Genomic DNA, 17,335 nt, shown 5'->3' on the forward strand with positions numbered 1-17,335 from the left:
AACCAGTACTTTACCAAAAACCACATGGGTAACTGCATACTATGCTAAAATCTATTCAGGTTTGGGAAACAAAACTGAACCGTGTTACTCCTTTATCCAGTTTTACAGACGCTTTAAAGCTCTGTGTCTAAGCTTGGTGGGGGTTTTTTTGGTTCTGGCGTTTTCCTGGGCAGACCTGTGTCTTACTGCTGAATTGGAGCAAACAACAATCTGCAAAATATCTGGTTTTCTTTTGCTCCGATTCAGCAGTATAATGTGGATTTCCCCAGGGGAAGCTCTGGGACAATAAAACTCCAGCACTCAGACATGGAGCTTTAAAGTCCAGTCCTGTGTCTAGAAATGTGGCACAAAAGGAAGTCTTGTGTGTGACCTGAGTTTGGGAGGGAGGAGCCTTGGAGAAATGGGTGGGGAGAGACAGAAAAGTTGAGCATGGATATGCCTTAAAAACAAAATTGTATTTTCTGTGAGGCAGTTTAAAACACAAAGCTAGAGCAAAAGGTAATTTCCAAAAAGTATTTTTGACCTTCTGGTTTTGTCACATGAACATACTTTTGGATGTACTATGATTAATCCTTTTGGTGAAATTAATGGATTTCTACTTGTAGATGTGGATGAATGTGCCACTGGCAGAGTTACCTGTCCTCGATTCAGGAAGTGCGTCAATACCTTTGGAAGCTATATTTGCAAGTGCCATAAAGGATTTGATTTGATGTACATTGGAGGCAAATACCAGTGCTACGGTAATGAAATGAGCTGATCACAAAAGCATTCCTAGAAGAAAACTGTGTGCAAAATATGTTACTCCAAATCTACCTACCTATTACAGGAGTCATAGGCAGTCTTCCCTTCTGTGATGTGCACAACAGCCCATCATGAGACCCACCCCCCAAAAAACACAGTAGCCCTGCATTTTCAGTGCAGCTCCACTATCACTGAGCCTCTGGGCTTGCCGATTAGAAAGTTGGCGGTTCGAATCCCCACAATGGGGTGAGCTCCCATTGTTCAGTCCCAGCTCCTGCCAACCTAGCAGTTCGAAAGCACGTCAAAAGTGCAAGTAGATAAATAGGTACCGCTCCGGCGGGAAGGTAAACGGCATTTCCGTGCACTGCTCTGGTTCACCAGAAGCGGCTTAGTCATGACCTGGAAAAACTGCAGACAAACGCCGGCTCCCTCGGCCAGTAAAGCGAGATGAGCGGTGCAACCCCAGAGTCGTTCGCGACTGGACCTAACTGTCAGGGGTCCTTTATCTTTACATTTATTGAGTCTATATCTCCCATAATGTGTAGTTCCAGCCTTAGAATACAGAAACTTTCCCTCACATTGGGCTTGGATTGTTGCTGCAAAGTCCACAAACTCCTCTCTGGTGGCTAAAGCAGTTCAGACAGCACACCAGCAAATCTGCATAGTCCCCGTTTTTCTGTAATTGCACAGAAGTTGTCTTCAATTCCTTAAGAGTTACTTCAGTGCTAAAGTATTGCGATCACACTGTAACTGGCATTACAGCTATACCTCATCTTGATGGTCATGAGTTTTCTCGTTCCCAATCAGCCTGCTTAAAACGGAGACAGATTCCAATGTGATTTGCGTGTGGTGGAATACTAATTTAAGATTTACTGAGATTTAGGGGATAAGAGGCTGTGGAAGGGAAAGATTTTTTATAGCCGCTGCACAAGCTCTTCACAATGAACTAATTTGCAAAGTCCTGAAATAGCTAACGTAGGCCTTATCCATTAAAATAATCTATGACCTGTCAGCAGGATTTTGTTCTTGCGAAGGCCCAGGCATATAACAAACTTTTTGGTAACACAGTGACCTCCCCAACAATTCCTCTGCAAATAAAGGTCCACATTTGGATTTATTGCAGCCTCAGGTGCAGAGAACTCTTTGGAGACAAAAATCCTGAACATTGATATTGCTGATCCCCACTGAGCAATCCGTTACTGAGGTTTTTCGAAAAGATTTTTGACAAACAGGAAGCTAACACATGCATTAGGCTCCACTCCCACCTGAGGAGAGAAGACGATACGTGCCATTGAGCAAACATCGGCCCTATGGTAGCAGTTATTAGTTATCTAGCTGGCCTCACTGCTTCTGCTGTTGAAACTGATGATACCACATACTCCTCCATGCTTCAGCACCCAAATAGGGGCCCAGTGCCTCATAACTTGGACTAGACCAGGGGTCAGCAAACTTTTTCAGCAGGGGGCTGGTCCACTGTCCCTCAGACCTTGTCGGGGGTTGGACTATATTTTGAAGAAAAAAAATATGAACGAATTCCTATGCCCCACAAATAACCCAGAGGTGCATTTTAAATAAAAGCACACATTCTATTCATGTAAAAACACAAGACAGACCGAAAAAATAAAAGGACACATTCTACTCATGTAAAAACACACTGATTCCTGGAGCGTCTGCGGGCTGGATTTAGAAGGCGATTTAGCTGGATCTGGCCCCTGGGCCTTAGTTTGCCTACCCATGATCTCTAGACAACAAACAGGAGTGTTGCACAGCTGCTTCAGCTACCCCACACCACAGTTCCTTCAGGGAAACTGTGAGAACATGCAAGCAGTAAAGCAAAAGTGCTGTATCTCAGGGTTCGAGCATCTGCTCTGCATGTGAAAAGTCCCAGATTCAATTCCTAGCATCTCTAGGTGAGGCTGGGAGATGCCCATTCCTGAAAGCCCAGAGAGCTGCTGCCACTTAATGTGGCCTGCCCTGAGATCTTTGGATAAAGGGCAGTAGATAAATTAAATATAGTGATGATGAAAGTACTGAGCTAGATGGATCAATGCTCTGACTCAGTAGAAGACATAAAACTTTCCTAAAACTTTCACCCAAAAGATTGGAATCCTCAAAACATTGGCCAGACTCCTGTAAATAACCAATATTTTGGAGGAACCATGTGGTCAGCCAAATATAATTTGAATGGAGTGGACTTTGCACATCCTAATACGCATTTGGAAGTGTGTTGAATGTTTTCATGAAGCGAATTACTAGACTTGTCTTTTGGTTTTTTTAAAAAACCATATATTTATTTTCTTTCCCACTTGTAAGTTATAATTAGAATGGCCTAAAATGTCTCAGCCATTCCTTCTCAGTTGCCTGCCTGCAGAATTTCCAATGCCTCTTTAAAAACCATTTACTAAAAATATGCAAGCATTTGCTGCGGCAGAAGGGTTACTTCCAAAGACTATTTTGAACATCTAGTGTTGGGGCTGGGCCTCAGAATACCGATAAAGTCAATCATTTGTCAACTTGTGCTTTTTATTTTCACAATTGGTGTTTCAGTATGTTAAAATATAAATACAATTTCTTTCAGGGATGGGAAACCTGTGGCCAATGCCAGATTTATGTATAAGCTAAACAAACTATAGCTTAGTGCTCCACTCTCTTGGGACGCCCAAAACAATTTAAAGGGGGAAAAAACTGGATGTACATTTCCAAAATATAAGATAAAAAAATAAATTAAATAAAACCTACATACAGCAACAGTATTTTGTGTTGTGTAGGCTCCTATGGTGTAAGTACAGTGGTACCTTGGGTTAAGTATTTAATTCGTTCCGGAGGTTCGTACTTAACCTGAAACTGTTCTTAACTTGAAGCACCACTTTAGCTAATGGGGCCTCCTGCTGCTGCTGCACCACCGGAGCACGATTTGTGTTCTCATCCTGAAGCAAAGTTCTTAACCTGAAGCACTATTTCTGGGTTAGGGGAGTCTGTAACCTGAAGCGTATGTAACCTGAAGCGTATGTAACCCAAGGTACCACGGTAATAGGCCCTGCCTGCTAGCCTGCTCCCTAAAATATCACTGGTTTGCTCATTTCTATATACAGGGTGCCCATAAATTACTATATAGCATACCAAATATTCGACAAAGAAGAGCTGGACATATAAAGGGCCCCATTACCTCCAGTAGCTTAAACCTAAATCCTGGCTTGTGGCCCTTCTGATGTTGGTAGACTCCAACTCACATCCGTCCCAGCCAGCATGCCCAATGTCAGTGATAAAAAAGATCATCAATAACTGGAGGGCCACAGATTACCTATTCCTGATTTGCTTCACTATTTCAGCAAGCAAAAGAATGATAATTGATGTTCAGTTTTAAAATGTGCCCTATGATTGCTATCACACGAGGTTCATGCAATGTTTTTCGTTTCAGACATAGATGAATGCTCACTTGGCCAATATCAGTGTGGGAGTTTTTCACAGTGTTACAATACACAGGGATCTTACAAATGCAAATGTAAAGAAGGATACAGAGGTGACGGAATGAACTGCATATGTACGTAATGATCATTTTCTTCTTGAATTCCAAATCCCGAAACATCGCCAGGCATCCTCGTGCCATCACACTCATCTAATTTTGAAGGAATGGATAGTGTATTTAAAGTTTTATGAGCCTTGATATGCCGGTGTAAAAATAAATTTCCTCAAGCACTTTTCGTTTTTAGAATGAGAAGCCAGTGGTCCTAGTTTGCAGTTACATTGCTCTAATTGTTTTAATGTTTTGCAGTCTGTGGTTTTTCTTAGGAATATGGTCTGCTTGCCTAAGCCATTCCTGTTGACTGTTATTAATGCTTTTCCTGTCATGGTGTGCATTGCATAAAATTGTAATTCTCAGTAGTTAACTTCAGCAATCACACGGGTCTCTATGATTTCATTATAGAGTTCAAGTGCTAAGCATTGTGGTCTTTCTTAAGAAGTCTCCCCAGCTATGTAAGCACTAGTCCCTCTTTGAGTTGAAAGCTATTTTCCTACTTTGCACTATCAGTTGCTTTTCGCAGCTCAGGGCCTCAGTGCCCATTTCAGGAAGCCTCCCTAGAAGCATATAGTTATAGCTTGATCTTAACTGAACATGTGGAAGTCATTGGCTTAACCTAGTGGAGTCTGGTCAGGTTCAGTGGCTGAGTGTGCAGAAAGCTCCAAATTCAATGCTTTATAATTAGGATTTCAGGTAGCAGCTAGCCCTCTGTCTGAAACCTTGGAGAGGTAAGGCCACCTGAGAAGGAGACAGAGTTTGGCCAGGTCTACCAATGGTTTGATTCAGCATAAGGAAGCATGGTATGTTCACTGTTTTCACTGAAAATAGTTATATGTCAAGAAACACAGGAGAAAGGAAGAAAACCTTTAAAGATGTCTTTATAGACAATTGTAAATTTTGTCCCCCAAATGACTCCTTCCTGTTGTCTGAAGCATGTTGAAATCTTTAGGGACTTTGCATGGTACAGTCACCTCTGAGTTTGTAAAGTTAGAGAGTTTATAAAGTTATAGAAGCAAATAGTAACTTCTGTTTCCTGCATGCTTTTGACAGCATGTGACTAGCTTTTAAGAGAGATCTGAGAATCTGTGCAAGAGAAGCTGCTTCTGGCTTCTTTTGCTTTGCTTGTTGGGAGGGATTTTCCGCATGCTAATTAGAAACGTGCTTGCTTGTCATTGTGAAGAAACAAGATTGGTAGTGTGGTTATTGTTGGACTGCACGGAAACCTGACTTGGTCAGGCAACATGCATGAAAGACTTTGATGGACCCAAATAGGTGATTTTCAAAGATGTCTTTCTTTCGAGAACGCAACTGATAGCCTTGCTGATAGTGCTAAATCTTTCACCAGCTTTCGATATTATTGAAAATGAGACGGGTTTTGGCTCAGCTGAGGCGCATGGCAGAGGTGAACGGGATCCTTTTAATGTGCTTCTCTCTGAGATGGCATATCAGAGGGAAATGTGGGGTAAGGGATGGTCTCTGTCTGTCTTTGTACCGTTCCTAATGCAATGAGGCTTCAACCCTTAGACGTTTGGATGACAGATAACCAATGTAACGGTTGCAGCAAATGATAAATCCTCTTCCTTAACAATAATTCCTTTGTTGGTTTCTTCATTTTTGTGGGGAAGTAAGGATGTGGTTAGGGACGTGGGTGGCGCTGTGGGTTTAACCACAGAGCCTAGGACTTGCGGATCAGAAGGTCGGCGGTTCGAATCCCCGCAACAGGGTGAGCTCCCGTTGCTCGGTCCCTGCTCCTGCCAACCTAGCAGTTCGAAAGCACGTCAAAGTGCAAGTAGATAAATAGGTACCGCTCCAGCGGGAAGGTAAACGACATTTCCGTGTGCTGCTCTGGTTCACCAGAAGTGGCTTAGTCATGCTGGCCACATGACCCGGAAGCTGTACGCCGGCTCCCTCGGCCAATAAAGCGAGATGAGCGCCGCAACCCCAGAGTCGGTCATGACTGGACCCAATGGTCAGGGGTTCCTTTACCCTTTACCTTTAAGGATGTGGTTAAAGCTTTTCAAACACCAAGTGTCTCAGTCATCTGAAAAGATTATTTGTTCTATGTCAAGGCTAGATGGCTATTTATATTTACCTTATAGACGAAACCTGTAAACTACAACAAAAGCACATGCTAAACTTGCTAGGAAGAAGCTGCTAAAAATGTCCTCCCTTCAATCCCGATTACATCACCCAGAGATTGTACCCTTTGAAATTAATGAACATGGGTTGACTCTGAGTGGAACTTTGTTAGACACAATACAAAGTCTAGACTTACCTGCTGTGTAAATTGTCACATTGCACTGTGAATCTCCAGAGCCTTGCTTCACATTTCTAGTGGATAATGCCAAGGACACGGGAGACACAGATTGTACCATGATGGCCCGAATATAAGCCGCACCCGAATATAAGCCGCACCTTTAAAAAGGAGTGGGAAAGGAAAATAAAATAAAAAATACCCAAATATAAGCTGCATTGCCAGCGGCCTTTCCCCTTCCTCACTCTCTCCCTTCCTGGCCTTGGGGGAGAGGACGGGGGACTATGCGCGGGGCGGGCACCACTTTGCTCTTCTCCTGGTGCTGTTTGCCCCATGGTCCTGGCTGCATACTGTAAGGTTGTGAATTTGGGGGGGGGGGGGAATGAGGCTTATATTCAAGCCAATACGGTAATAGAAGTGTTCCAATATGTTTTGGTGTACATCCTAAGAGTAGGGTCAGAGACAGCTTGAGTCCCTGCACCAATGCTACAGCTTATTGATGTTGCTTAGCAAGCACCACCATGCAGCCTAGCTCTGTCATACAAGACTATCCTGGTGGGATGGGGCTATATCACAACATGGGTAATTTACGCCTACAGAAACCGCAGAGGAACTCTTTCTAAGTATAGAATCACATTTCAGCAGCAGGGACTCAATTCACACCTTATGGCACTGCAGCTTAGGCCAATTCATATATGTAGAACTCACCCCACCCTGAACAAATACCTTAACATTTCAGCCAGATAGTCTTGTACTTATAGTTTTTCAAAACTTATAGTTTTCCTTCACTTCAGAGGTATTCATGTACACTTTTCATGTGCTCAGTTTGTGGGTTCTTGAGTGTGTTGGTTGTGTCAGATTTGATTTGGTGTTTTCAAACACATCCTTGAAAAGGCCATGTCCCATACTGTGGTCTGTGGTTGACCAGCGGTCCACAAACTTCATTCAGGTGGTCTGCAGCATGTCTGTAAAAATATAATGAAAAACCAGCATCTAGCACAGCGTGTTACAATTGCTGCAACAGGCAGAAAAAAAATATATAACTGGTCCACCAAGATCCTCAGCAATTTTCAAGTGGTCCATGGGAATAATGTCTGGGGACCATTGATCATCTTGAACTTTGCACACTATTCTCATTATTATAAGAGGGTGTATATGAGCAATATTATCAATCACATTTCAAAAGTAAAAGAGAGGAGGAAAGGAACTGGTTTTAACAAATGCTGTGAGTAATGTGATGCTTTTCATATAATCATGAAGCAAACATAAGTTCCGAATATTTCAGTTGTGTCCTTAGTGTGCTTTTCATAGAGAGATAACATCATCCATGTGTTTTTTCCCTCCAGCTATTCCCAAAGTTATGATTGATCCATCTGGCCCACATACCGTATTTAAGGGAAATACAACCTTTCCTAAAGGCACCGGTGGCATGACAAATAGGATACCTGAAACTGGTGGTGTGAGGCACCCCATCAAACCACCTAATCCACCAGCTACAGCGAGGCCTCCTTTCAGGACAACAATGAGACCCAGCCCAAAGCCAACCACGAGGCCGACACACAAACCAATTACCAGGTTTGTACCCAAGCCTGCGACCACAAGGCCAGCTTTGAAGCCAGTGACAAGACTTCCACCAGTCACAAGACCCCCGACGCCACCTCCAACTCCGCCTAAGCCTGTAACCACAAAAACACCACAAGTTACAACTAAAGAGCCGCTGCACTTTCCTAGTGAAACGACAGCTCCGCAGGGATTCACAGTTGACAACAGGATACCAATCGATCCTCAGAAACCGCGAGGAGATGTCTTTAGTAAGTACCACTGAATCCTTTTCCATAAATGAACCTTGCCATTCTGTACATGGAAAACATTAGAAGTCTCATGCAACACACAAAACTGTACATAGCTATAACTGTAGTTTTGGTCACTCAAGGCCTGGGGGGGACTTGTGCCATAGCTAAAACTGGTAAATCAACTGTGACTTTGGTTAAATGTTTTTTTTTAATGAAAGCATTTAACCCAAGATCTGGGAGGCAACAAATCTAGCAGGTTGCTGTGTTATGGAAAGTTTCTTCCACTTTACGACTGAATGAAACGAGGGACACGAAATAGATAAAGCGGTGACTTTATTGGCTCCATTTCTATTTTCGAGTGCAAGCTTTTAAGTGGCACAATGCTCTTATCCATGAATTCACAGAGTCATCCCCTCGGTATTTATTGCTAAGCAACTGCAAAAATCAAATTAAAAATAACTTTTGATTCCTGCTTTATGGAATGTGCCCACCAAAACCAGACACGTTTAAAGCTCGTGGTGCTGTAAAGATGCTCCTCGTATGAGGAAGTATCTTTCGGAGCGCTGTATTGATACTGCATTACTTTTATGCCAAGTTGACTTCATGCCGCAGATGACACTTGCTGGCTTGCTCATTTCAGCATGTCTGCCAAGAAATACCCAGCACTCTGTTTCATCTATAGCACCAGGGCTGAGGTTAATTATAGAGCTTGGGGTTGGTATTTGGACAAGTCTTGCTCTTCAGCCTCATAAACAGGAGCATTGCTGAGCAAAATAGTCTGTGAGTTTTGTTATCTTATGGCAGATGGACAAGTGCATTCCTTAATGGCTTTGGGAGTGATTTTGGCTTGGCTTCAGCAACTCCCAGCAGCACAGTTCGAGGCATGTTAAGCTCTTCCCCTTGTTGAAACGACTATCTGGTTTGATATCTGTTCCTTTTAAGTACATGCTGCAGATATGAAGGCTTGATAAATTGGGACAGAAGAAACAAAACACGACAAAGGGTTTAAGGAAAATGAAGTCACAATCTGGGAACGTACAATTCTTGTTGAAATAAAGAGGAACCATACTGCGATTCCCAGTATGCGATTTCAAGGGTGCTCATGCAGGCACTGTTTGCAGTGTGACCAAAATATTGCTTCTGTGTTGGCATTATTAAAAAGTGTCTCCTTTCTGTCTGTTTTTGGAAAAGAATATTGTGTTGTAAGCATCTTTCAGTTGAATGTATCCAAGTACAGTTGTACCTCAGGTTACAGACGCTTCAGGTTACAGAACTTTGCTTCAGGATGAGAACAGAAATCATACGGCGGCAGTGCAGTGGCAGTGGGAGGCCCCATTAGCTAAAGTGGTACCTCAGATTTAGAACAGTTTCAGGTTAAGAACGGACCTCCGGAACAAATTCAGTTCTTAACCTGAGGTATCACTGTAAAAGCATAAGTTATAAGTACATTTGTACAGATAAAAGTATTTTCAATGCTCTGGCTGACCATTCAAGTGGTCTATATTGTAATGTGCTTGTGGCAGTAAAGCCACAGTGTGATTGGCAGCCAGGGTAGCATGATGGCATGGAGTGCTCACAGGTTCCAAGGCAGGGGTCAACAACCTTTTTCAGCTGTGGGATGGTCCACTGTCCCTCAGACCATGTGGTGGGCTGGACTATTTTTTTTGGGGGGGGGAATGAATGAATTCCTATGCCCCAAAAATAACCCAGAGATGCATTTTAAATAAAAGCACACCTTCTACTCATGTAAAAACACCAGGCGGGCCCCACAAATAACCCAGAGGTACATTTTAAATAAAAGGACACATTCTACTCATGTAAAAACACACTGATTCCCGGACTGTCCGCAGGCCGGATTGAGAAGGCAATTGGGCCGCATCCGGCCCACGGGCCTTAGGTTGCCTAACCCTGTTCTAATGGTTCACCTCTGAAAAAGCAGCCCATCTTCCCAGTTTGGCTGGAATTTTGTCCTTTTGCAGGTTCTAAGTCCAAGGGTACCTACATAAAAGAGGAATTGTTATAGAAAGGAGCAAGTGAGAGAGGATACTTGGAAGCAATTGCCCAGTACTTAAGGAAGTCATATGGGTGTAAGGAGTATAGGGTGATAGGTGTGCCATGCAAACACCACATATCATCCTTGCAGAAATGTCAGGTACTCAGCATGCATGCCTTGACATTCTGAGTTACAGATACAGTGGTGCCTCGCAAGACGAAATTAATTCGTTCCGCAAGTTTTTTCTTCTTGCGAGTTTTTCGTCTTGCGAAGCACGGTTTCCCATAGGAATGCATTGAAAATCAATCAATGCGTTCCTATGGAGACCGTCCAGGGACAGAGGGGAAGCGCCGTGGGCCTTCCCCTCTGTCCCCGGACCTGTTTCAAAGCAAGGGAAGGGGCAGCGGGGAGAAGATTGCTTCTCCCCGTTGCCGCCCCTTGGTTCAAAAGGGGTCCGGGGTGCGGGGGCAAGCTTCGTTTTGCGAAGCAAGCCCATAGGGAAATTCGTCTTGTGAAGCAACTCGAAAACGAAAAAACCTTTCGTCTTGTGAGTTTTTCATCTTGCGAGGCGTTCGTCTTGCGGGGCACCACTGTATATGCAAGTCAAGGCAATATTAACCAAATGCTATCCTTTAGTTGATATACATGGAAGCAAAGGCACAGCTGTGTGTTCTGCACACAAGATTCCTTTCATGCTCTGGATGCTAACGATTTGTTAAGCATTCCTATGGTGGTTGCCCTGAGGCCTTTTTCTTTCCAGAGAGCCCAGGGCCAGTTTATGTTGCCTTTTATTAACTTAACTCGAGTCAGTTTTTGAAAAATAGCGTGGACAATGAAATAAAGCTTTAAATTTAAGTTTTAGGTGGATATTGCCTGGCAAGGCACTCTCTCCCTCTCTCTCCATGCTCTAACCAACTGAGCCAACCGACTTCCAAGTAGCATTAAAGGAGAAAGTTAAACTTTCCAGAACAGTCACCCCTTCCAGCTACTTTTTGTTCAAGAAGGATTGCGCCCAGTCCTGAACAAACTACTTAAATAAACTGCTAACTCTTTGTGTAATTTGGACCAAAATAATTCAGAGCAGTGATTTCCCCCCTAGAAAATATTTTTTATTCAGCTCACACCCTGCTTTCTTTTCTGACAAGATTATCGCCCAAAGTGGCTTGAAATTAAAAGGCACACTGTATAAAGGCACATCAATTGCCAGGGATCTTCTTGTCCCTGACAGTCGATGACGTAGTCCAGGATAAAAGCATGTTGGCTAATAGGGGAAAAAAAGCCAACCCACAGAATCTGTCCTGAGCAGAAGGACAATCAAAGGCAGCTACTTTTCTGCAGGTATTTTTGAGCAGGTTAACTGCGCAACTCTTTTTATTTGATTTTTAAAAAAGTTTTGTTTGTCGTTTTTTGCTATTTTAATTGGTGATGACTAATGGTGGGTTTTATGATTTTCTTTTTTGTTTAATGTTCATACTATAATCATGTTTTGCTACAAACTGCCTTGAGGACCCTGTTAGCAGCACATAAATCTTTTTTATAAAAAAAAATCATAACCGTTAAATAATAGGAAGGTACAACATAAGCTCAAAACTAGCACTGTAATTAACTTTATCTAAAGATACCATAAACAGGTGCCCTCTCAGTTTAGACAGAAAATTTGTGCAGGGCATGTGATGGGAATCTTTTCTTCTGTATTCAAAACTCATTTGGTTATAATCTCTGTAAGAAGGATTTTAGATTCTGTCCCCTTTACATTTTCAGTTTCATGCCTTCAGTCTAGACCAGTTTGGGGAGTTTTATTTGAGATGTGTCCTTGACCAACTATTATTATTATTATTATTATTATTATTATTATTATTATTAGTGTACCTGAAGATCACAGGGTGGTTTACAGTATAAAAATACAAAATGAAAATACAAAATAATATCTTAACAACAACAGCAACCAATAACACCCACCTCCCACAAACACATTGAAAAGGCTATGGTTTGTTTAATCAGCCAGATGCCTGGCTATAGAGGAATGTTTTTGCCTGGCGCCTAAAGATATGTAGTGAAGGTGCCAGGCAAGCCTCCCTAGGGAGAGCATAGAATCATAGAATCATAGAGTTGGAAGAGACCACAAGGGCCATCGAGTCCAACCCCCTGCCAAGCAGGAAACACCATCAGAGCACTCCTGACATATGGTTGTCAAGCCTCTGCTTAAAGACCTCCAAAGTAGGAGACTCCACCACACTCCTTGGCAGCAAATTCCACTGTCGAACAGCTCTTACTGTCAGGAAGTTCTTCCTAATGTTTAGGTGGAATCTTCTTTCTTGTAGTTTGGATCCATTGCTCCGTGTCCGCTTCTCTGGAGCAGCAGAAAACAACCTTTCTCCCTCCTCTATGTGACATCCTTTTCTATATTTGAACATGGCTATCATATCACCCCTTAACCTCCTCTTCTCCAGGCTAAACATGCCCAGCTCCCTTAGCCGTTCCTCATAAGGCATCGTTCCACAGACAGGGATTCCACAGACAGGGAGCCACCACAGAAAAGGCCTGTTCTCATGTGCTACACACTGGAACTCTTGTGGAGGGGGCACATGAAGAAGGACCTCAGATGATGATTGTAGGATCCAATCAATTCATATGGGGAGAGGCAGTCCTTGAGGTACTGCAGTCCTGAGCCATTTAAGTCTTTAGGGGTCAAAATCAGGACTTTGAATTCTAAATTCAATGAGCATTCCATGCCTACTAATCCCACTCACCAAGCTTTTGTGTTGTCTTAAAGATTTTCAGTATTGCCATTTTCCTGAGACCTGCTGATATCTCCTCCTTGTGTGCAGATGGCAGTTTTGAGTACGTAAGGATCAGCAGTCGAGAATGAGTTTTCTATTAGCTCATAGGGTGGTTGTGTTTCCTTTTCTGCATCCTCTCTCTCAAGAAAGTCCTAATTTAACAATCTCTTTAATCTCATGGCTGATATTTAGTGCTCAGGTTTTCTGACAGCATTGAGTAAGCTTCTTTTTGCCCCGTTGAATCAACTTGAAACCGAGACCCTTAATCATGGCTTACCACAATGCAACTCTTTCCCAGCCAAATTCAGCCACTGGCAAATAGATAAAAGCATTCAAGATTAAAAGGCAGAGTGAAAAATTGGTTTTAATTAGCCCTTCAAAATATTCTGTTCCCACTCCCTCCTCTTGGCACTCCTGTTTTCTAGAGATCTTTATTTACTTTTTGTTAATTTTTTGGAATTAATATGCTGCCCTATCAAGCCAAGCATTTCCACCACAACTCCGCCCTTCTGCCAAAGAATGCAGAAAACATCAAAATTACATTTAATGAACATAATAGGTTGAAATAAATGGGAAATTTAAACAGTTTCTCATTAGGATTTTTGTCACCTACTTTTAATTTATATGAATTGTGCATATATTGGGAGATCTGTCACAGGATTCCCCATCCATCCTTATTTGTTGCAAAGTTAGAGTTGTCTGTTCAGATGAATTAGTTCTGCCTTCAATTTTAACAAAAATGTGTCTAAGGGAGGAAAGAGCTAAAAAAATGAAGGGCAATGAAAGCTTTTATTAAATGAAGGCTAACTTGTATAAATACAATGGCTGTATTGTTTATTTGTCAACCTTATTTTGAAAGCCAAACAGGCTGTGCAGAGATAATAAGGGGATAAAATGGCATTCAGATGTCATATAGAATAGTTTAAAAAAATTAAAACAATATGGCTAGATATCTATGATTATACAGTGGTACCTCTGGTTATGAACTTAATTCGTTCTGGCGGTCTGTTCTTAACCAGAAACTGTTCTTAACCTGAGGTACCACTTTAGGTAATGGGGCCTCCCGCTGCTGACACTACGCGATTTCTATTCTCATCCTGAGGTAAAGTTCTTAATGTGAAGTACTACTTCTGGATTAGCAGAGTCTGTAACCTGAAGTGTTTGTAACCTGAGGTATTTGTAACTCGATATACCACTGTACAGCGGTCACAGTAAATCTTCAGGTACATAACTCATTTCTTTGAAGATGTGCAAGAAATAACTTTATTGGTTCTTTCCCCTGTTATATCCACTCAAGATACATAGCAACAATATAATAATAATAATAATAATAATAATAATAATAATAATAATAATAATATAATATATTATTTGTACCATGCCCATTTGGCTGGATTTCCCCAGCCACTCTGGGCGGCTTCCAACAAAGACAAAAAATACACTAAAATGTCACACATTAAAAACTTCCCTGAACAGGGCTGCCTTCAGATGTCTTCTGAATGTCAGGTAGTTGGTTATCTCTTTGACATTTGGTGGGAGGGCGTTCCACAGGGCAGGCGCCACTACCGAGAAGGCCCTCTGTCTGGTTCCCTGTAGCTTTGCTTCTTGCAATGAGGGAACTGCTAGAAGGCCCTTGGCGCAGGACCTCAGCGTCCTGGCAGAACGATGGGGGTGGAGCCGCTCCTTCAGATATACTGGGCTCATATGCAGAGTATATTCTATGAAAGGCATATCTCAAGTAGTATCCTTTGCAACATTCCTTCAGTCAGAATTCACATACACAAAAAGGCATTTGACCACGTTTCTTCTCCCTAGTTAAATGTTTTAACCAGTTAAGATTGCATCCAGTGGGGCAATAAAACTGCTAGCACAATTGCAAAGCTAAGCAGGGTCCAGGATGGTTTCAAAGTGGCTGAGGGACCGCATGTTGAGATTCCTGCATTGCAGGGGGTTGGTCAGTTTCAACAAGGAGTGGTTTAAAGCAGCCTTTTCCTTTGGGGATTGTGTTGAAGTGGAGAGCATCCTCCGCTTTGCCTTGGTCAACCAATACACACCTGACTTGTTTATGTGAGGGAAGAGCCGTAGCTTAGTGGTAAACCCTTGAATGCGGACGGCCTCCGGTTTGAACCTTAGAATCTATGGGTAGGGCTGGGGGTGCCCCAGGATGCCTGAACCCCCAGAGAGCTACACCTAGTCAGTGTAGACAATCCTGATCTGTCCAGTGGTCTGACTCAGTACAGGGTTGCTTCCTATGATTCTTGCAACTAGATCCTGCACACAACCAGTTGGACACAAGCCAGCAGAATGCAGGCATTTCACATGATTTCTGCACACCTGGTAATCATGTGTACCTACTGGATTTGAAAGTGGGTCTTGTCTGCAAAAGGCTCATGACAAAATTGATTACTTTTTCTAAGATGCCACCGCTCTAAAAAGGTTGCATTGCAGTAGCAGCATCTCTGTGTTTTGAAATGCTGCCACGATAACAATTGCTATGTCAGGGATAGGAAAGGAGGAGAAGGAGACAGTAGAAGTTTTCTATGGGGCAAAGTCTGCTAAGTTCAAAACGCCGTTGAGCTTTTTCAACTTACCTTTGACAGAAACCAGATAAACGTTACTGTATAAGTTGTTGAGTGGGCGCTATAAATCCACATATGAAAGGCGATTAAATAGATTGAATTTTCCAGGAGCACAAAGCATTCTCTCCTTATTTATTTAATGTTAAAGTTGGAATTACTCAGTGGCCTACTTCCTTATCTACTGCATTCATTCCTTCTAAATAGCTTCCTTTTTTTTCCTTCCCCCAGTTCCACGCCAGCCTGGAGTGAGCAATAATCTCTTTGAAACATTTGAAATTGAAAGAGGGATTAGTGCCGATGACGACGAAGCGAACGATGATCCAGGTTGCCATCACAATTCTCACATCTTCTTTTAATTGTTTCTTGTTGGCTTATGGTGTGTGCATGCACCTTTTTCCCTCGTTTCATTTGCAATGCGATCCTTGAGTCAACTGGCCTACAATCTGGCGCTGAGACACACCACCCTTCAGATCCGTTTACTTTAAGCTCTGAGCCCCGATCGTGACTTGTCTCCCAGTCTGGTGCCCCTGCAGTCCTCAGCTCTTTTGTCCAGATTGTTAGTTAAATTCAGCTCCGGTCCTCCGAGCTGATATGGCTCATCTTGGCTTGAGCCCAACAGAGTAGTAAACACCCAGAGTCCGCAACGAAAGGATGAGGCAGGTATGGCTACATTGCTAAGCTTTATTACTAAGCTGTGCAGAGAGCATGTAAATATACATCTTGTCTCTGTGAGAAGCAGAGAGCAACTCCAAGAAAGAAACGACAGTACAAGGAAACAGGAAACCAGTAAACATCCCATCCCATCTCCCTTTCCCCTGGGAATCCAACAGTATCTGGACTGTGGAATGAAAACATAGTCCTGTGACTACCAGCAGCTGCTCAGTGAGGCAAACAGAAACCAACACAGATCACTGCCGGATACAGGGGTCATCATGACACTTTTTGGTGCCACCTATGAAAATGGACTAAGAGACCCTTAAGGTCCAAGGGTTTGAAGACACCTCTTTGCTGAATCTAAGCAGGACTGGTCAGTGCCTGGGCCACCTGGGAACCATACACATGTCACCTCGGATTCCATGAAGGGGGAAAAATGAAATAAAATAGATAAAAGATTTTACCAGCATTCTCCAACTGCTAGTAATACAGAGTGAATCTATGTTATAGGCTGCAGTTGATGCCGCTATGTGTGTGCTGTATTTCCTTGCAGCAAACACAACTGTTGGGAAAAAACATAGTCACCATTATTATTTGTGTTTGCCATAAAAATTATGGGCCACATTTACTGGCAATAAAAGTGCACTAGGGACAGTTCTTACAAAAAAACAAAAAACACACCCACACCCACAATAGTGAAGCCTTAATAAAATCCATAGGCCCAACTTTCTCTTTGCAGATCTGATTTGATCACTCTGCGCCCCACCCCAACATTGGCTATAAATTCCAAACCAACCAGCTTTAGGCTGAAAATTTCACCAGCTCCAACAGTCAAGACCTTACACTCTTTTCTTGACATTTGATCTGCAGGTGTTCTGGTTCACAGCTGTAACTTTGACGGTGGTCTGTGCGGGTGGATGAAGGAGAAAGACGATGATTTGCACTGGGAACCTGTGAAAGATGCCTCAGGTATTGCTTGATTTCCTTGGATTTAGGTAAAGATAAAGGGACCCCTGACCAT

At 42.7% G+C, this 17,335-nt stretch overlaps 1 protein-coding gene across 5 annotated transcripts in view; it reads left to right on the forward strand.

The window, feature by feature from the left end:
* The window catches only part of NPNT (nephronectin), a 73,003-nt gene that overhangs the window by 39,263 nt on the left and 16,405 nt on the right, over window positions 1–17,335 (forward strand). For 4 of the 5 annotated variants that reach the window (XM_082236957.1, XM_082236958.1, XM_082236959.1 and 1 more), the window contains 5 exons: window positions 606–740; window positions 4,160–4,282; window positions 7,862–8,326; window positions 15,889–15,984; window positions 17,185–17,283. In XM_082236957.1, coding sequence (XP_082093083.1) covers window positions 606–740; window positions 4,160–4,282; window positions 7,862–8,326; window positions 15,889–15,984; window positions 17,185–17,283 — 918 coding nt within the window. Of the gene's footprint in view, window positions 1–605; window positions 741–4,159; window positions 4,283–7,861; window positions 8,327–15,888; window positions 15,985–17,184; window positions 17,310–17,335 lie in introns of all 5 variants that reach the window. The other variant, XM_082236961.1, reaches the window with a different exon arrangement.

The sequence above is a fragment of the Podarcis vaucheri genome, assembly GCF_965113315.1.
Source record: "Podarcis vaucheri genome assembly, chromosome: 9".
Taxonomy (NCBI): domain Eukaryota; kingdom Metazoa; phylum Chordata; class Lepidosauria; order Squamata; family Lacertidae; genus Podarcis; species Podarcis vaucheri.